Below are 20,290 nucleotides of genomic sequence, written 5' to 3'. Positions count from 1 at the left end.
CTCTGGGCCTTGGTTTCCCCACCTGTGACATGGGTGGCTCTGGGCCAGCGCCCCGCAGTCCCCTGATGGCTGGTCGCCATGTTAGATAGCCCGCACAGAGCTCCCAGGCTGCTGGTGCATCCTTGTGTTAGAGACCAGAGCATGACTGCTATCTGCAGAAGTGGGAAAGGGGAGGGGAGGCAGTCCTCATCCAGCTCAGCCCAGCATCCTGGTGGGCAGGCACTGAGGGTCTGGCACACCAGATGGCACAGTTTCGATGGGATAAGCCAGGAGGAGAGATTTCAAAATGATTCCCCCCTACCATTTTGTCCAGAGCTCACCCTGTGTGGCACATAGATATTTTACAAAAGTCAACCAAAAGGCTATAGAGAAGAAAGAAGGTGGAAGGGGGAGGGTGGGGACTTCCCTGGTGGTTCAGTGATTTAAGAGTCTGCCTTCCAATCCAGGGGGCGTGGGTTCGATCCCTGGTCAGGGAACTAAGACCCCACATGCTGTGGGGCAACTAAGCCCGTGTGCTGCAATGAAGTCCCAGCACAGCCAGGGAAAAAAAAAGAAAGAAAGAAAGAAGGAAGGAGAGAAAGAAAGGAAGAAGAAAGCAAGGAAGTTAGGAGGAGGAAGTAAAGGAGCCATTTATTCATGAGGCCCAAGGGGTGGAGTCAGCGATGCAGTCACTGGCCAAGGTAGCCTGATGGCAGTGATGACGGCCTGCAGGGTGGTCTGCAGGGTTGTGCAGAGAGAGCCTGTGTAGGCGTTTCCATGAGCTCCCCTCCGGCCCTTCACAACTCCAAGCCTCTGGTGTCTGCATCACGAATAGAAGACGAGCTGCCCCAGCACCGTCTCCCCCCGGGCTCCCTGAGAACAAACGTGATCACAGGTTACTGCAGAGCGGGGAGCCGGGCAGCGGGATGTCAGCTGAGAACTGGCATTGCTGGGGCTGGGGAGGGGGCAGCAGGGAAGCTGGATGAAAGAGGTGGGAGGGGGACCACAGGACCGACATCAGCAGGGGTGGCAAAGGTGGTCACAGGTTTGGAAGGGAGTAGGGCGGTCTCACCTGGGGTGAGAGGTTCAGCCGGCCATGATGTGCTTGACAAACGCTGGAAAGAAGGAGAGTGAGCTGCAGGGTTTGGCCCTGGGTAGCCAAGGGTGATGACGCCCCACTCCAGCAGCCAAGGGTGGGACCCTAGGACCCCAATGCGTCCCCCCAGCAGACTCCCTGCCTGCTGAGTTTACCTTCATAGTTGATGCAGCCATTGGAGTCTTCCTGCCCCGCCATCAGCTTCTCCACCTCGTCTTCTGTCAGCTTCTCACCTAGCAGGAGTGGGAAGCTGAGTCAGCACTGTCGAGGTGTGAAGGGTGGGCAGACCCCTGACTGCCTCTGGACGGTGGGTGTGCCTCTCCAGTATTCCCCATGCCTCAGATTGGTATACCCTGAAGCCTGAGCTGTCACCTCAGTTCTGAAACCAGGAGAATCAGTGACTAGTCAAAAAGAACAAGCCCTGGGGTGCAAGCCTGGTGCCCGCTCTGAGCCTAGACTCCGTCCATAACAGCGCCATCTTGCTGTTCAGGTCCCCGGCACAGACTGTCCCCTGTCCTCAATAGTCTGGCAGGTCTCCCTCCATCAAGAGGAGACCAGGGAAGATGTGCAGGATAGAGCTGGGGACCTTGGGGATGACCAGGGAGGAGCTCTAGAGACACCACCACTGCTGCCCAGACAAGGCTGGCCCTTCCCTTTCCTGACTCTGTGCTTTTGTGTGCCATGCCGGTCCCCCCAGTGGAACGCCCACTGCAGTATCCCTCACACCTCCTACCTCCCCCAGCCACACACACACACACACACACACACACACACACACACACACACGCACACACATACATAACCTCCGCAACCGGCACAGGGCTGATCACACAGTGCTGCTGCTGCTGCTGCTAAGTCACTTCAGTCGTGTCCGACTCTGTGCGACCCCATAGACGGCAGCCCACCAGGCTCCCCCGTCCCTGGGATTCTCCAGGCAAGAACACTGGAGTGGGTTGCCATTTGCACTCAATAAATATTTGATGCAGGAAGGGTCACTTTGAGTAGACACGATCTGAGCTCAATGAATATTTGCTGTAGGAAAAATTCTGTTTGAGAAGGGGACATTCCTGCCAGCCAGGGCCCTGATGGTGGGAGTCAGGATGCCCAAGAGGCAGGCACAGTACCTTCTCAGCTCCGGAATTTGACTTTGAGGCAACAAACACCAGGACTGGATTGACCGACCCTCCTTGGGTGCACCACCCCGTCCCGCCCCGTCCCCAGAGCCCTTCCAGTTCTGTGAGCTGCACCCACTGGCTTTCTTTATCCCCGACCTAAATTTCTAAATTCCCTGCATAGATTTTCTAGGTCTCCTGCCGTGGAGGCACCTTGACAGCATCACCCTCCATTTCACAAGGGAGAAGCAGGCGGGGGACAGCGTGCTTCCTCCCAGATGTCCCCGGAAGGCGGGCTGGGAGCGGGGGGGAGGCCGCCCTCACCCAGCGTGGCCAGCACGTGGCGGAGCTCAGCGCCCATGACTGTGCCATTGCCTTCCTTGTCGAAGACCCGCAGCCCCTCCACGAAGTCCTCATAGGTGCCGGTGTCCTTGTTCTTGGAGATGTGCTGGAGCATGGGCAGGAACGTGTCAAAGTCCATCATCTTGGAGTTGAGCTCTGCGGAGAGATGGCCAAGCACCCGGCTCTGAGGGGCGGGCAGGCAGCCCCCTCGCCATGTCTGACAGTGAGGACCTGCTCCCCTCACCCAGCTCCCCAGTGCACTCTACACCAGTTTGCCATTTACCAAGCGCTCCAGCAGGCACTTTACAGTCAGCTGAGAAATGCATGACTGTCATGGTCCTCTGCTGTTCAGAAGGACAGCGGCACCACTGTGGGCTGTCTAGCCCCTCTGTTCTCCTTTGGGGGAGCAGTTCTTCCTAGCACCTTGTTATTTTTCTTACACATGCCACTCTCCTCACTACCTAGGGTGGGACAAGAGCAGCTGGACAGGTCAGAGACCTTGTCTGGGGCTTCTGTACCTGCGGCGGGGGCTTGGGTCTCAGTCTTCCTTGGGGCAAAGTGGGCAACCGTCTCTGGCCAAGGCGGTGAGGGCAGCTGGCCCTGTCCCCTCCCCAGAGGGATGTCCAGGGGGCCAGGAGGGACAGGGCGAGCATGCTGGAGACCCAGGCCAGGTCTCACAACTCCACTGGAGCTGGTTTGTGCTGTTGTCAGTCCCTGTGACCAGGAAGCCCGGCTAATGAGCATGCGGCCAGATGATACAGGAGCCATCGCTGCTTGTGAGCATCCCCTGAGGCTGGGCTCAGGTCCTCCTCCAGACAACGGGAGGGTGTCAGAGGAGTGCACAGTGGGGAGACTCCCATGTTGCCCCCCCACCAGCGATGGCAGTCTCCCCCAGGGACTGGCGCTAATGGGGACATCTCAGGCTGAGTGCACCCACCTTCCTGCTTTGGCTTCCCCAGGACACGGAGCACCTCGGCCTGTGTCGGATTCTGGCCCAGCGCCCGTAGCACGTCCCCACACTGCCCGTACGTGATCTTCATCTCGCACTTGGGCGTGCGGTCGAACAGCGTGAAGGCTTCCTTGAACTCTGCCGGGAGGGGGCGTGAGCTGTGGACACTTCCAGAGGCAGCCCACCCAACTTGTCCCACACTGCCGGCAGGACTCTCAGCCTGGGGACCCGGGACCCAGCCTTGCAGCCCCAGGGCTCAAGACCCCCACACACACACTCACCTTCTATCTGCTCCGGAGTGAACTCGATCTGAAAGGAGACCCCCAAATTCTGAGTGCCGAGTTCAGAGGATGGGGCCAGGCCTCCTCCTGGTCACTCCACTCCATGGCCAGCCGGGGCCTCAACCCCTCGGTTGCCCGACCTGTCCACATTTCAGGATCCCAGCTTCCACCGCCCAGGACCTCCTGCCGTCCACCTTGACTCCCACCCCCCACCTCCTTACCCCTCCTCACCTGTCCTACCTGACGGCATTGGGTCTGTGCGTACCCAGACCTGACACCAGTTAGGCCTCATCCGGGGAAGTGATGCAGAGGGAAGCCTTGTGCCCTGAATCTCCATCCCAGGGCCTTACCTGAGACCCCCTAGTCCTGGACAGATGTGCCTGAAGCCACAGAATCTAACTACACTGGCTTTGCCAGCTCTGCTGGGCCTGGGGCCCAGTGGGCAAGTCTGTCTATGAGATGGGGGCACCTCATCTCACTGGGAGTGGGTGGCAGGTGGCAGGAGGGGCTGAGCTGAGGGTACAGGCCAGGGAGCCCTGCAACATAAGAGCTCATCTACAGGAGGGGTGTGTGTGATGAACATGTGCGTTCACACACCTGTGTGTGCACCTGTTTGCGTGTGTCTGCCCCCCCCCCGCCCAGAGCCCTCGAGGCTGAGCACTGTCACTCACCTGGCCCCGCCTACACCTGAGTCTCACACACCCCCATCTACAAGCCCAGGGCAGCCCCCAGCGTGGCACAGGATGGGGCCAGGGCCCGAGCTGTTGAGCATTTGCAAGACCATGGCAGGGGCACCTGAGGTCAGAAGGCCTCCTGGGACCCGGTTTCCCCCTCCTCACTCGATACCAGGTCTATTTTTATCACTGCAGTCACTCAGCCCAAGGTCAAGGGCGCACCAGGGAAAGGAGCTTGGGGGAGGGGGACTTGACTGGCACCTCGCCCACTGAGGCTCCCGTGGAGTCCCCGCCCCAGTGCACCCCAGCGCAGAGCAGAATCCTGCCCCAGCCACCCTGCCGGGTTGCCCCTCCCAGCCCTCCAGCTCAACCTTGTGTTGGGAAGACCCGACCAAGTTGTTTCTGGCCACCTGAAAGCTCCCTCTGCCAGGAAGCCCGCGGAGATTAGGTGCCCTGGGGTCCTGGCCTGGCTTTTTGCAGAGTTCGCAGGAGAGACCTCATGAGTTCCTCTGCTCAAGGGCAAATCTGCAACCTCAGATCTGTGGAGACCACACAAAGCCACCATGGGCCCTGGGGTTGTCCAACCCTCTGCCTGTGGGATACACACTTGGGGTCTGAGGGTGGTCGGGGTGGGGGCAGACTCCAGGGATCACTTGCTATGAATGTTTCCCGACAGTCTGTGAGGAGGGCTCATTGTCCCATTTCACAGCTGAAGAAACCAAGCCTTAGAGCAGCGATGGCAATGGAGCAGATTTGGGATTTGAACCTTTGTGCTGTGCTAAGTCGCTTCAGTCGTGTTCAACTCTGTGCAATCTCATGGACTGTAGCCCACCAAGTTCCTCTGTCCATGGGATTCTCCAGACAAAAATACTGGAGTGGATCGCCATGCCCGCCTCCAGGGGATCTTCCTGACCCAGGGATCGAACCTGAGTCTCTTGTGTCTCCTGCGTTGGCGGGCAGGTTCTTTACCACTGGCGCCATCTGGGAAGTGGAGGTGGATCTGTGAGGACTGGCTGCAGTCTTGCTGGGAACCTTGAAGGGCTGGGATGGCTCCACAGGGCCCCTTTGCCAGTAGCCAGGGCAGCGGTGGCCAGTAGCCAGCCAAGAACAGACGCAGGCGGGACGCCGGGTGCGTGCCACTATGTGGATGCCACAGGTGGCAGTCACGGCGCATTCTCCAAGTTTAGACTCTGAGAAAGACTTCCGAGCCAAGCTGGGGAAGGGCTCCTGGGGCCACTGGTCACAGCTCCATGACCAACTTTCTCCATGACCTACCCAGACTGTGGCTCAGCGTCGCCACCTCAAAGCTGAGGCCCCACCAGCTCTGGGGCTCAGGGACCTTGGCGGGGGTGACTGTGACCCAGCCTGGGCAGGAGCCTTGCTTCCCACCCTGTCTCCCCCCAGGGGACTTAAAACCCCACAGTATGACAAGAAAAGTCCCTGCCTGGCTGCAGGGGTGGGGGACACTGGCGGGCCCAGAATTCCCCAAGGATGTAAGTAAGGTCCAAGGAAAAGGACAGGGGAAAGTGAGTTTCCAACCACCAAAAAGACAGCCCCTTCAGCAACACTGGGGCAGTCCTGCCTACTGTCTGACCACCGTCTCTCCTGCTGCAGCCCTCCTGATGCCGAAGCTTCCAGCTAGAGCTCGGTACTCACTTTCTGGAGCCCACTCTCCCACTGGGTAGGTCCACTCTGGATTCATTTACCTACCCTTCCCTTCCTACCTAAAACATGGCCTCCGCACCCACCTTGATCTTGGAGGGATCAAACTCAGGTTCCTTGGAGGGCTCGGGTGCAGGTGGGGGTGCAGGTGCGGGAGCCGGAGCTGCAGCTGCTTTGGCGCCTGCCTTGGCCTCATCCTTCTTGGGATCTGGCTTTTTGGGAGCCATGGAGGCTGTGAGCACAGAGGCGGGGGTGTAGAGAAGGAAGCCGAGAACAGGGTAGGTGAGCCTCCTGCAACCAGCCTTTATCCCGCCTGGACACCTCATGACCCCGGCCCCACCCCTGCAGGGCACAATGGGGACAGGGCCATAAAAGGACATTGGATAGACTCAGGGGCTATTTTGGGGCCTGGGAAGGGCATTGTTCAAGCTCAGGAATGGGTGGGGGAGAGGGAGGGCTCTCCAGGCCTCCCAGTCACCTGTTGAGGAGAGAAGGGGGAAGGGTAGACAGCGGCCACTGCTCAGCCCGCATGCATTCCCCGAAAAGCACACACACACACACACACAAGGGCCTGCTGTCCCTCGGAAGGCCAATAAACTGAACAGGTGCGGGAGGATGGACCCGGGGCATGTTGGGCGTTGTGCTGGATGCCGAAGGACGGGGATTACCTAAGGGCACCCCTTGGGTTACACTTCCCATCTGCACCTCGAATTCCCTGTGTCTACACGGAGGTGGAGAGGGAGGGCCGTGTCTGTCCACGTGCGTTGTCTGTTTGTCTGGGTGTTGGCATGCAGTGGGGAGGGTCTCCGTGTATCTCTGGTAGGAGGGTCCGTGTCTCTGTGGGGCCCATTCCGGTCCGTGAGTGTTGCTTCTGTGTGTTTGGGTTGGGTGTTTATTGCGTCTGTGTGAGCGTCTGGCTCGCCAGCAGCTGCGGCCCCCGGCTCTGGGAATACCCTAAATGGCAGTAAAAGGGGGTCTGCTCCCTCGAGGGCCGGCACCCAGCCCAGTTCAGCAGCCCAACAGCGTCCACCGCCTCCTGCCTCAGCACCTGCCTGGCCCCAAGGTCAGCGTCTTGGTTTCTCCCTCGCTTCCTACGGCCCCTCTTCCATGACCCCTTTCCCCACACACCTCAGGGCTTGCTCCCCACCAGACCCTCGTTCACACACCATATACCCTCTGCCCTTGCCCCTCCTCTGGTTGGCACATTCAAGGCATGGCCTCACTGCACCCTCCCGGTCCCACCGCCCCAGGCTGCCCTCTGCCAACCTTTTAGCTGGGGCCCTGAGAGGGTCTGTGTCTCTCAAGGATCCCAGGGGGCTGGGAGGGGTGCCCCCGGGGTGTTCAGCCCGGGGTGCCCCACCTTGTCCTACCCCCTAGTGCTACCTTGAAGTGCTAGCCCTCGGCGGATGGCGGTGACATTGGGCAGCCTGGCTGGGTGACCCTTGGGAGAGATGGGAGGGCGGAGGTGGCAGGAAGCCCTTCCAGGCACAGAACTCAGAGCGCTGGGACATCTTGCAAACACATTGGGCTCGGTTCCTTGCCGGGAGTCTGTGCTGGGGCGGGGGGAGGCGGGGGAAGGAGGTGTTCCCTGTTATTTTTAAATGCCTGGAGCCTTTGATAGAAACTTCAGAGGCATTGCCCCCCTCCCCCTAGGCCCCCGGGGATTTCCCAAGTGTAGGGAGGTGGTGGAGGGTAGAGCCGGAGGGGAGGCTTCACTCCACCTGGGTGCCCCCAGGTCTTCCTGAGGAGCCCAGGTCCCCTCTCATCCCGTCATCGGGCTCACGGTGGGGGGGGACAGCGGTCCAGGGGTGGGGCCGGGTCCCCTCCTTGCTGGAACACAGGACAGTCCTCCCCTCATCTGGAGGACAGAACACCCTACATCTGGAAATCTGACAACATCCGGCGCTGGGGGGGAGGCAAGTTTTTCACTTTTCTTCCAGATGTTTGGCAAGAGTATTGAGAAAGAAAGGGGTGGGGGAGGGTCCTCAGAGACCAGTCAGAAATACCACAAGAGGAGAAGACAGACAGAGGGGGACACACAGAGAGAGATCTCTCTGCTGACCTCAGGACAACTGACTCTGGACGTCCTATGGGGAGTCCAGCCACCCACAGGCACAGCCAACAAGACACTGCCCAACCCCGCTTCGTTCATCGTTGGGGGAACATGGCGGACATACACAGGGGCGCCCAGACTCCCAAGCGCATTGATCCATCCATACACAACTGCCACCCGCCGGAAACCTCCCAACACCAGCGAGCACCAGAGGAGATGAGTGACGTGCGCCTCCTTGAGCCTCGGGGCCCATGTTTGTGATGGGGTGTGCAGACTCAGCAGGCCCACCAGAGCTACACAGCACCGCCTCCCTCTGCCTGGAGAGGGGGTCAGGGAAGGGGGGTCTTGGTCCCCTTCCCTCAAGCCCAGAGCAGATATGGTCCTGCAGTGGGGAGATCATATACAGAGCCATCCTCCACTCCCTCCCCAGGACTCAGATGGAGGTCGGGACCTGGGCCTTTGACTGTCAGAGCTCTGATTCCTGGGAGCAGCGGTGCCCAGACTCTCCCCAGAGGGCCACTCTCAACCCATTACTAATGCCCAGCCCCCAGCAGGGACTCTGCAGGGATCAGCCCCCTTGACTTCCAGCAAGATGGACTGTGGAGGACAGGAGGAAAGCGGGGCAGGCAGGTGGGCGGTGGGCAGGTAGGTGAACAGGGGCGGGGGCTTTATGACAGGGAGAGACAGGCATGGAGAGTAAAGACAAGCCACACAAGGCTTGGCACTCACGCCTCTCTCCCAAGCCCCAGCCTGGGCGCCATGCCCTTCAAGAACGACAGCCCAGCAGACAAGATCCCGGCAGAGCCTGCGGGAAGACAGGGAGTCTGGATCCTTCTCCTTTGACTCCCCCAGCTCCAGTGTCTGAGCTGTGGCCCATCCAGTGCATATGGCACATTCCAGAGACCTCTCTGGGGGCAGCCACCTTACTATCCTCCCCACCCCGCACCCCGCAGCTGAGGAACACGTGGCCCCGACTTCTGAGGGGCCCATGGAGAGAGGCAGGAGACCCCTGGCCACACTGGCTTCCTTCTTAGTTCTTTCCAGCCCCCATGCCTTTGCTATTTCCTCCTCCTGGTGTCCTTGTTTACAACCCTGGCCAAGACTTGCTCCTTGTCACCTCCAGGCCTCAGTGAGATATCACCTCCACTTAGCAGCCTCTTCAGACTGCTCCGGACCAGCTCCACCCGCCTTATCTCTCACCCTGACCCCCCATTCTTGCACCCTAATATGAGGCTGTTCCCTTGTTTCTTATGTGAGCCCCTTTCCTTGAATGTCAGTTGGCATAGGAAGAATTTTTGGTCTTCCAGGGCTGTATATCCACAGGGTCTCGAACAGAGCCTGCTGTACACAGTAGGCACTCCATAAATGTTGGATGAGCCGATGTCCCAAACATCTCAATTTACCGACCTCTCACAGGAAGATTGGAACCCTTGGCCACACCCCATCCCTGGAGTAGGGCCAGGGGAGATTTGCTAATGGAGCGACAGTTCTGGTGTCTGCCGGGGGCACCCTGGACAGCAGTGCAGCCAGCAGCTGCCCCTCAACCCACCTGCCACCCCCTCAGCTCAGGCCTGCTCTTCACGACACTTGCATCCATTCTGAGACTCCCCTCAAGAGCCTGAAGCTGTGGGGACGGTCGGAAGGTACAGGCAGTGACCTGACCATGATGACCAGCCAGCAGGGGGCGTAGAAGAGACAGGAACTGGTCTTCGGATCCTGAACCCAAACCTCGGAACCCAGGATCCCAACTCAGACCCAAGACTCCAAATCTGGAGCCTGGAATGCCAAGCCCAGACCCCAGACTCAGGCCTCAGGATCTGACCAAACTTAGATCCTGAAACCCCGAACCCACGACCAGACCCCACTCTGAGGACCCAGACTCCAAAACCCAGGGTGTCCAATCCAGACCTGCCACCCAGACCCCAGACCCTAGGCCAAGGACTCAAGACTCTGAAGCCAGAGTCCAGATCCAGGGCTCAACACCCAGGACCCAGTTACTCGAAACCCAGACTCCAGACCTGTAAACCCAAACCCAGACCCCAGAACCCAGACCCATGAAAGGGGCCACTGGTTTTCCAGATAGACACTGCCTGCTGCCCGGTGTAGACAGGGGCAGGCCAGGGGAGGGGTGGGCTCCTGGCAAACAGCAGAGGGGGAGAGCTTGGCAGACCTTCCCACCAGTGTTCAGAGAGGCTTGAGGAATGTCCCTCATCCTGTCACAGCCAATTAGTGAGCTCAGAATATGGTGGCCACATGCAGGGAGCAGTGGAGAGTGGGGAGAGGGAGGGATGGGGAAGGCCTGGCTGTCCCTGGGGGCCAGGAACCAGAGGCAGGGAAGGAGGGTCGGGCTCCCCACGTGCCCTGTCCCCCAGGCCGCAGGCTCCACAGGCCGCCCTGGCCCGCCCAGGACCGCCTCTCCTGGCCCGCGGCCCCTGGGCTGGGACTTGGGCCCAAACTTCCCGGAGGAGTCAAGAACGCGGCCTGGGCCAGACCCAGAGCCTTAGAAGTAGGTCAAATGTTGCTGTGCAGCAGGTCCCGGGGACCCCATTTGGGCGGGGGCAGGCCCGTGGGCGGCAGTTCACCCACCAGGGCACACGCGTGTACCCACACGGATGTGCGCTTACCGCAACGTGCTTGGCGCACATAAACATGAACCCTATGCAGAGCCCCTAGTCCCTGCCCAGCTGCTTAGATGAGGCGACCGAGGCCCCAGGAGGGGCAGGAGGAGCTGCCCAGGCTCTCTGGCTAGAGGCGGCACGAGGCAGCCACGAGGACCCGGAGAAGGAGAGGAATTTGTGCGCCATCCCACGCTCCTGGAGCCTTGGGTGAAAGTCTGACTCCAGGGAGGACTTCCCAGCAGGGTTGCTCTGCCACCAACAGGATGTGGCCTGCTTCCCGGAGGCACAGCCCCAGGCCTTGAAAGATGGGAAGCAGCGGCCAAGGGGGAGGCCGGAGACTTCTGCTGCTCTTGTAACCCACCCTGGCTGGTCCTGGTTCCTCTGGGCCTCAGTTTCCCCATCTGTACAATGGCCGTGGGTGGGGCCCAGTGATCCCGAGTTGGAGGACAGTCACTGGCCCTGAGCAGTGATGAGCCCATCCCCGCCACCCCCACACCACACACAGACAACTCTGTCCTCTGCAGGCCAAACACACCCCTCAGGCCCCTCCCTCTGCCCACTGTGCTGACGGGGACCAGATGCTCCAAACTTGTGGTTCTGGGGGTGGGGGTGGCAGGGCCCAGCGGGCTGGCAGGCAAGCCCTGGGTTTGGCCCAGGGACCTATAATCAGCTCCTGCCCCTCTGATCCCGGCCCAGGACTGACGCTTGGGGCTGTGGTGTCCTGGCCGGCTGTGGCCACGGCCGCTATATTTGGGAGCCCAATTGAGGATGAGGGAGGGGTGGGAGGGAGGCAGCCTCCAGGGACCAGCGCCTCATGGGGGACAAGGCGGGGGACACTGTTGTCCAGGCTGATTCTCCTTGCAGGAGGGCGCAGCCTGGGCTGTGGGGGTCCACTTTGGGGGGCGGCGTGCTCTGCTGTCAGGAACCCAGCCTGGGGGGGCATCAGCCATGCCCTCAATGGCTGGTCTAAGGAGGTAGATTGGAAATCTGAGTGTGTGAGAAAGGGGTGGGGGGGTGACAAGATGAATAGGAGTGGGAAAACGGCTTTCACGGGGTGAGGTTTGGGAGAGAGGAGTCTGAGGTGGGAGGGATAGGAGAAGAGGGTGCCAACATGCTACGCAAAGGGATGGAGAAAACAGAGCCTTGATGCTGGGGTCCCAGGGAAGGGAGTGAGGTGCAGCCTAGCTCTGGTTCCCCCGTTCTCCTTGCTGGTGGAGCTTCTAGAGGGGCTCGGCCCCTCCCCCAGCATGGCCTGCGGCCTCCCTGAACTGCCCTGGACATTCCCCGCCGCTGGGCCAAACCCTGTACCCTCCCACCAGCAGCTTCCCAAAGAGCAAATATTTATTGTCCTTGGAAGAAAAAAAAAGAGTCCCCTTTTAGGATCAGGGTCTGGGAGCTGCTACTGAGGCTTGCAGGGGCTCGGCAGCGGCCCGAGATGACCACCTAGAGGCTGAGGGCAGAGGAAGGAGGGTGAGCTGGCCTCAGGGGAGAGGGGCCGGCTGCCCCAGGCTGCTACTGGGAGGGGGCTCTGCCCAGGTTTCCGTCTCCCCAAGATTGCCCCAGAAGGGGTCTGAGGAGGTACAGTCGCCGACCCCACGGCATGAGGTATGAACGTGTGTGTGAGCGGGTAGATGTGTGCAGTCTGTGTGTGACAAAACGCATCCCTGTGTGCACGAGGATGGGAACACACACGGGGTGTGATCTTACGGGCGTATGTTGTCTCGTGTGCTCACGTGTGTTACACGAGGTTGTGACCCCACGTGTGTAAGAAGCATGCCTGGGCGCGCCTGGATCTGTGTGCGTGTCCATCTGGGAGCCCGTTCATCTGTTGGCGTGGGGCGGGGTAGGGGCATGTGGACACAACCTCTGTTGAATGGCCAATTCAGTCAAAAATGCAAGTAAATTTAGCAGGGAGAGAAAAAAACCCTGTCAGTCAGACGAGAAGTCTGAATTGGGTGGTTGTTTGACTGGATGGACCGACTGTCTCAGGCAAACAGTTCACACTGGCTGCGGGGAGGAACCAGCTCCCCTGGGCCGTCATGGAGAAACTGGAGCCAGGGACCCTGACTGTGGCAGAGACGAGCCACCGAGGCTGACAGAGAGGCGGCGACGGACCCAACGACCCTGAGGTGGAGACAGGAGGAGACAGGAGCGGGAGGGTCGTTGAGGTCGGCCAGAGACAAAGGGAGCGTCCAGGGCAGGATGGAGCTGCCCAGAGCCTGCGGACAATGCATGTGCACACAGCCTTCCCGCCCCCAACCTCAGCCCTGCGCCGAGTATAAGGCAGATTCATTCTTCCCTTCCACTCCCCCTAAGGCCGCCCCAAGTGGACAAGAAGCACTCATCAAACTGGGATGCAGGAAGAGAGGGTGGGATGGGTGCTACAAGGAGGCAGTGGTAGGACTGTAGAGCAGGGAACAAGGATGGTGGGGGCAGGTGAAAGCAGGGCGTGACGAGGAGGTGAGGTGGGGGTGAGAGAAGCCGAGGCAGTGGTGGCCGGGAGGGCCGCCCTCCCCGTCCCCTAGCAGACCGCACCTAGCTGGTGGCCCCACCAGACCCCGGCTGTCCCCACCAGACCCCGGCAGTCCCCACCCCACCTACCTAGCACCAGCTGTGTCCTTGCCTCCAGTGGCCACACAAACACCCTCTGTGGCTCAGGGTGTGGAGCTGCATTAAAAATGGCCCAAGCCCCCGGCCAAGAATAGTTAGGGTCAATTCCCGTACCTGCCGGTGTGGGTATTTATATACCTGCAGCCCGCCTAACCACTGTATTTATGTCTGAAGTACAACACACACATGCGCGTTCACACACATACACACACACACACATTCACAGGGTCCCCTGGTCAGGCTAACCCACCCTCACTGTGTGTCTGTGTGTGTCCGAAGACGCCCACTGGTCCCTGGACGCACCCCCAAGCCACCTGATCCCTTTCAACTCTGGGGCCGACTAGAATCACAACGAAGTGTGTGCGTGCACTGATGCACTCATACGTACTCAACAGGCTCACAGTCACTCAGGAAGCCCGTCCACAGGTGCTCGGACCATGAGCCGGCACACTCCTAAGCACACACCTTTAAACACAAACCCTCACACTCTGTAGATGCCTTTGCACACACCCTCATACCCAGGTGCACATACCCTTTGCCCACACATGCCCTTTGCACGCAAGTGTACACTCATTCACGTGCCTTTGCATACACACACCCCTAACACCTCACACCTTCAAACTCATGGTGTAGGAAGAGCTCTGGGTGGGAATTAGAAGCTCTAGGAAGTAGGAGAAAGGCAGAACATGAGAGCAATGAGGGCCCCATAGCAGGCCTGCCTGATGATGAGGTCTGGGTGGCAGTGTGAGTGCACATGCATGTGAGTTTGAGTGTGTCCACAGTCTTGGAACCTTTCCACGGCCTCCCCTCTGAACCCCCTGGAGAGCCATCCCTACCCCCACCCCATTCACAGAGGGGAATAGAGGCCAGAGCAGAGCAGATGGGCCTGGGGAGGTCAGCGTCCCCAGGTTCGGGGCCTGCGAGCCTTAGCATCTGTGTTGTTCTTGGAACGCCTGGGCCAGATAAGGACCGGGGTCAGAGCTCGGCTCTCGTGGGAAAGGACTCTCTGGAAGGCTCCCGACCCATTCTTTTCCCAGATGTTGGACCCCAGAGCAGGCAGTGGGAGGGCGAAGGGGATGACGGGGAACAGGCAGGGGCCATCGCGCTGGGCTACAGAGCTGCAGGGAGACCACGGCAGATTCAGACTCACAAATGCCTGGGAATGTGCAATGAACCCCTCAAACCAGCCCAGGGACCTCCAAGCGTGGGGGCCTGGAGCAGAGACAGAGAGAGGACACCCAGTCCCCAGCTCTCTGCAAAATCTAGATTTGAGACCCTTGGGTCCAGGAAGCCTCTTATATTCTGGAGCCAGGGCTAATGGTCAGAGACTGTGTCTGAGAAGTCTGCAGCCTGGCTGGCTAGAGAAGCTGTTTTGAGGGTGATGGATGGAGTGCTGGGAACATCAAAGCATTACATCCCATCCAAAGCTGATCCAGGCTTTGGTCCTGGGATTGGTTATCAGAGCCAGCAAGGGACCCCTGTTCTGATCCTGGCCCCTCACTGACTACTGGAGACACTTCCCCTCCGGAGACCTCAGTGTTGCCCATCCTGTACAACGGAATGGGGTCTTGGGTCAGCTCGGCAGACACACAAACCCCTCTGGCAGTCAGTTTGGGACATCTTTGGACATGAGTCTCCTCCTTCCCCAACTCGCACCAACCTTTGCCCCTTGCCCAGGTCACAGTGCCTCGGAGAAGGCTGGAGCTTCTTTGAGGGAGCTTAGAGCTTAGCACCAAGTCAACAAGGGAACAATCGGCTGGAATTCTGCATGAATACAGGGCTCATGCAAGGCTGCAGATAACAGAGGAGGGTCTGGGGGGCTCCTGTGCCCCTTGGGACTTTTGCCTGCCTGTAAGCCCCACTCCTCTGAAGTCTTGGTCTCCGGTAGGCATAGCAGGCCCCTCCCTCAGCCCACTTCCCACCTAGCGTGCTCAAAATCCCCATAATCAATGTAGATGCAGTTTGGGGTCAGGAACCAAGAGGAACCATCAATTGCTCCAGCCAGGAGCCCTCTCCCCTTCCACAGCCCCCTGCTGGCCTTGGGATCTCCCCAGACCCATCTTCCTACTGAGGTACTGAGGACAGAGGCCACAGGTTCAGCTGGGCTGGTCTGGCCTGGAGCACTGGAGTGGACACTCCATGCAGACCCAGGCCGCCCAAGCTTCAGTCTCCTATCGAGGTGTTGGACTCCAGCCCCTCTAGCTGTCCCCTAGCTTCCCTGATGGCTCAGATTGTAAAGAAGCTGCCTGCAATGCCAGAGATCCGGGTTTGATCCCTGGGTTGGGAAGATCCCCTGGAGAAAGGAATGGCAGCCCACTCCAATATTCTTGCCTGAAGAACTCCATGGACAGAGGATCCTGGCAGGCTACAGTCCACGGAGTCACAAAGACTCGGACGTGACTAAGCAACTAACACTTTATTCCCCCAAATCCATCAGGTTTAATCTCATAAGACTCCCTGGAGAAGAACTTTCTAACACCGCAGAACAAGAGATGTGTCCAAAGGCTGGAGGAGGCTCCTTCTGAGATCCTGGGATTCCCTCCCTCCTCGTGGGGAAACTGAGGCTCAGAAGAGGAAGGCCGTCTCCACAGCAACTGAGAGATAAGAGGGGCAAGGGGCAGTCCAAAGCTCCAGCAAGTAATTCTCCTCTCCCCCAGAGATACAGGATGAGACAGGGCTTGGAGATGACCCACAGAGGTGACCCAGTCCCTGCTCTCAGGGCTTGCAGTCTCTCAAGAGAGGGGCAAAAATCAAGAACCTGAGGTCTCACAGAAGCAGATGCAGGAAGACCTAGAAGAAAAGGGGACATTGAAGAGCATATGAACCCCCCCACCAAGCAATGAAGAGGAGGGCAAGTCCGGCAGTAAGGGGCAGAGACTCCTCGGGGTTCAGTCAATGGGAACCCCGGGGCAGTGGGGCCTGTAGGGAAATGGCTCCCAAAGGCAGGGCCTCCAAGCCTCTGAAGCCAGCCCAACACACAATAAGGACTCAAACGTTTGAGGAGTAAGTGATCTGATTCAGGAGGGCCACAGAAAGGCATCTGATCAAAGGAGAGGCTCCATGAGGCCTGACCCTCAAAAATACTTTCCTTTTTCTCCCATCCCGCTCCTCTCTCTGCTAGGTCATCACTTCTTTGCCCCTGTCCACCCCTAAATAGCCCTCTGTGGTCATGCTTAAATTGGAAAATGTATGTGGAGCTCCCAGTGGGAGGGGCGGGGGTGGCCACCCTTCCATCTGGGACCCAGCTCTGCTCCCTGGGCCAGAAATGGCTTCTGGAGCCGGCTGTGGGGCAAAGGGCATTGCAGGAGGGGTGGGATATGTTAGGTGGCCCAGAGGTCAGTGCTCCTGTTCCCTGCCTCTGCACCCTCAACAGCAGCTCAGGAAGGTAGGAAAGGAAAGGGGTCCCGCAGAGGCAGAGGAAGCTTAACTACCAGCCTCCCGGTGGAGAGCATGACTGAGTCCATGGTCCCCGGGGCCTCTGCTTTCCCCCTGGGAAACGGGGCTTGAGCTTTTCATTCACTCCTGAGGAGGCAGAGGGGCCCCAGAGATGGAATAGTGGCCCAGGACAGGAGGAGCTGGGTGTGTGGCTCTGAACTGCATCCAGTCCTCCCTGGATCCAGCTGGTGAGCAGTGCCCCCTCCAGGCTCCAGGGAGGTCGCTGAGCCACGCATAGCCGTTCTTCGGTCACCCCTGGATTCTCCTCCAAGGTGGTGACTCACCTGTCCCCAGCTGGGACCCTTCAGCCTCTTCCACAGCCCGAGAGGGCCCTGGGTATTGGGAAGGCTTGGGGACCTGGTCTGGGTGACCTCTGGCCTGCCATTGTCCCTCTCTGAACATCGCTCTCCCACACAGTTTTATAAACTTCCCCAAAGTACTTCCCCTTCTGGCCAGTTCAGCCAACGTCCACGGCGCCTCTGGGCCAGGCTCTGTGCCTGCCGGGTGTTGGACAGCCAGGCAGACACAGCTCTGGTCGCAGCCCGAGATGTTCCCAGTGTCACTGCCAGTTCATCGCTTCTCCCAGCTAGCGGGCCCTGAGGCTTTCAGGATGAGGGGAAACTGAGGTCCAGAGAGAGATGGCCCAGCAGTCCTCAAATGGCCCGGTCTGAACAAGGACCACCCACATAGAGGGTCCCTCCAGGCCAAGGAGAACCCCCACTTGCAACAACTAGGGGTTCCCCCACCCCAGGCCTCCCCACTACTGCCCCCAGGCGAGACCCACGGTCTGAGCTAACCCCTTTCCCACTCCTCCCTCCTCCTCCCCGGCCCCCTCGTCCCTTCAAACCGCAGGGCTCAGCCGGCCTCTGGAACGTGTGCCCAGGACCTCAGTGATATTTTGAGTTTAAGAAAACTTTGCAGTCGGCAGGAGCTCTTAAAGGTTATAAATAGCAGCAGCAGGAGCCCATGCCGGGAGAGGCGGAAACACGTGTCAAACACGCCTGGGAGGGGGGTATTCCGAGGCACAGACCCCCGTCCCCCTCCACCTCCCCCTCCTTTCCCCCACCCCCACCACCACTAGGGACCCACCAGGCTTCAGGGGATTTTACAACTGCTGGAGCGGGAAGTCACACTCCACCTGGAAGGCGTCAGGGAAAGGAGACTCCGCTCTTGCCCCCAGCCAGGGTCCCTGAGCGGATGGCCAGGATGCCCCCATGCATGTGGGGGAGCTACTGAAAGGAGTCTGTGGTGGGAAGTCTTGCTCCCACCTTCATCCTCCCTGGCCAGCATGGAACCCCAGCGGCTGAGCAGAGTTTTGCTTTGCATCCCCTCTGAGTCCGGTCAGCACAAGCCCAGAGCAAAGAAGGGATTTTTCCAAGGTCACACATGAGTCAGGTGGGATCAGACCCCCAACCCACAGTTGTTTTCACTAAATGCTGTTGTATTCCTTCCATCTCAAGGGACCACAGGACAATATCTGACCCCATCTGATTAAGCAGAGTGGGAGGATCGTGTGGTGGGACTCTTGATATGAACCACCCCTCCTGATCTGCGAGTAAGCAGACCTTAGGACCTCATCGCTCAGTGACCCATCCAGTCCCCACGTTTCCACTTCTCATGAAGATCTGCCTTTGAATAGATGAGGAAGAGAGCGCTGGAGACGGCCAGGGCCTCTCTCCACCCCGGAGGGCTGCACACCCATGCCCACCTTGCCAGGGCGTGGCTTGTGGACAACCCAAGGACAGGCGTGGGGTCCTTACCAGGAAGTCAGCTCTGGTTTGGACCACCATAGCATCAGGCTTGCCTTGAAGGTGATATGCTTGGAGGACATGCTCTCGGGAGCCTGGTTCTAGGGGAGACAGCCACGAAGACCACTCCGATTTCCCCAACTGCTGCACAGTACGCGTGGGCAGAAACCGTTATCCCAAGGCAAAACTCTGGCAGCCGAGGTATGTCTGGGTCCCCCATGGCCATCCCCGGCTTTGCCTCCCTCATGCCCCACATGCTGCCCACAGCCTCCAGCAGGTCTGGGGGGCAGCCAGGCCTGGCGTCCAGGCGCTGTGCACCTCAGGGAGCCCCGAAGGGTTTATGGGGCTCCCAATGAATGGGCCTGTTGAGCTCAGAGGGGGCCGGGCCCGAGTAAACATGACTGGGTCTGAGCTGCCATTCTCCCCCTGCCTCCTTCCTCAGGACCCGGGACCAAAATATGACTTCCTGTCCCCGGAGCTGAGAGCTAGACTCGCCCCTCAGAACCCTGGGCTGGGGCCCACTGGAGGAATACGGCCTGACCTGCACAGGCAAGCCCCCAAGGCTGATGGGGAGAAGGCACCTCAGGTTTTCAGATTCCCAGGTCTATATCCAGGACCCGAGGGCTTGGGCACTTTATGTGGCCCATTCCGGCCTTGAACTGCCCATCTGCTAATGACACATTGAGAAACCAAGGCCACGAACAGGATCCACAAGTCAGAACAGAACAGGCGCTGAGCCCCAGCCTCTCGCTTCCCTGGCCAGGAGGGATGGGAGCAGGGGGGTGTGTGTGGGCTCAGAGGGCGGACAGACTCCATGGGGGAAAGCTCAGGGCGCTGGGAAGTTTGGGACAGAGGGCACAGGAGGTCTTCCCCCTTGAACACAGCTGCCCGCTGACCTGTAAAGCTGAAGTCGGCCCCCTGCCCCTCCAATGGCCTTACTCCTCGCCCTGGGATACTCCTTGGAGTCAGACACTGGGAGTTGCCCAGGCCAGGAGCAGGAACCCTGTAAGTTCCCGTAAGAACCCTGTTTGTCATAGTCTCGCTATGTGCCCCTGGCCAGTCCAAGTCTACTCTCTAAGTTTCATTTTTTCTTCTTTTTTTTGGCATGCCGGATCTTAGTTCCCCAATCAGGTATTGAACCCACGCCCCCTGCAGTGGCAGTGCAGAGTCTCACCCACTGGACCACCAGGAAGTCCCGCCGAGCTTCGTTTTCCCTACCTGGAGACCAGGTATTGACAAGCTCCCCACCCCTCTTTCCAGCCTGTGAACTAGAGAGTTACTTTCGAAACTATAAAGTGTGCTACCCTCCTCCCCAGGAGCTGGGAAGACCTGGGGAGAGGTCGCCCCTGAGGTGGGGGGGCCCTAGGAACATGCCCCAGCCACTAAGTGTGGTTCCGGGCCAGTCATCTCACGTGCTAAGCACTGGGGGTTGTGGCTGGAATGTGTGGAGCAGCAGCTACCACGTGAATCATTACACCTCGTCAGGCTGAGCCTGAGACTTCCAGACTCAAACCAGCTCAGACTGGGCTCCGGCAGAAGGGCAGCCTCTGAGCCCTGAGGTGAAGTTCCAAGATCTTACACGGTCTCCTCCTCACCGTCTTCACCCTTAGCATCCAGGTCCAGCCCTAGTTCTGCTACAGTTCATTCTGCAGAACCACAGAGGGAGGTCATCTGTCCTCTGTCCACCACCTCCCTGTGACCTGCAACAGCAGAAGCAGGCCCTGAGCCTTG

At 59.3% G+C, this 20,290-nt stretch overlaps 1 protein-coding gene across 1 annotated transcript; it reads right to left on the bottom strand.

The window, feature by feature from the left end:
- Nucleotides 1–604: 604 nt before the first annotated feature.
- On the bottom strand, nucleotides 605–6,387 carry MYL3 (myosin light chain 3). Its single transcript, NM_001076501.2, is given in 7 exon segments — nucleotides 605–852; nucleotides 1,052–1,094; nucleotides 1,231–1,308; nucleotides 2,512–2,685; nucleotides 3,467–3,616; nucleotides 3,760–3,787; nucleotides 6,182–6,387. Coding segments are annotated over 6 exon segments (600 nt in total). The 5' UTR covers nucleotides 6,323–6,387; the 3' UTR covers nucleotides 605–852; nucleotides 1,052–1,065.
- Nucleotides 6,388–20,290: the final 13,903 nt, after the last annotated feature.

Source organism: Bos taurus, chromosome 22, assembly GCF_002263795.3.
Source record: "Bos taurus isolate L1 Dominette 01449 registration number 42190680 breed Hereford chromosome 22, ARS-UCD2.0, whole genome shotgun sequence".
Taxonomy (NCBI): domain Eukaryota; kingdom Metazoa; phylum Chordata; class Mammalia; order Artiodactyla; family Bovidae; genus Bos; species Bos taurus.
Note: the sequence above shows the minus strand (reverse complement) of the source record. Positions and strands in the feature narration are given on the sequence as shown.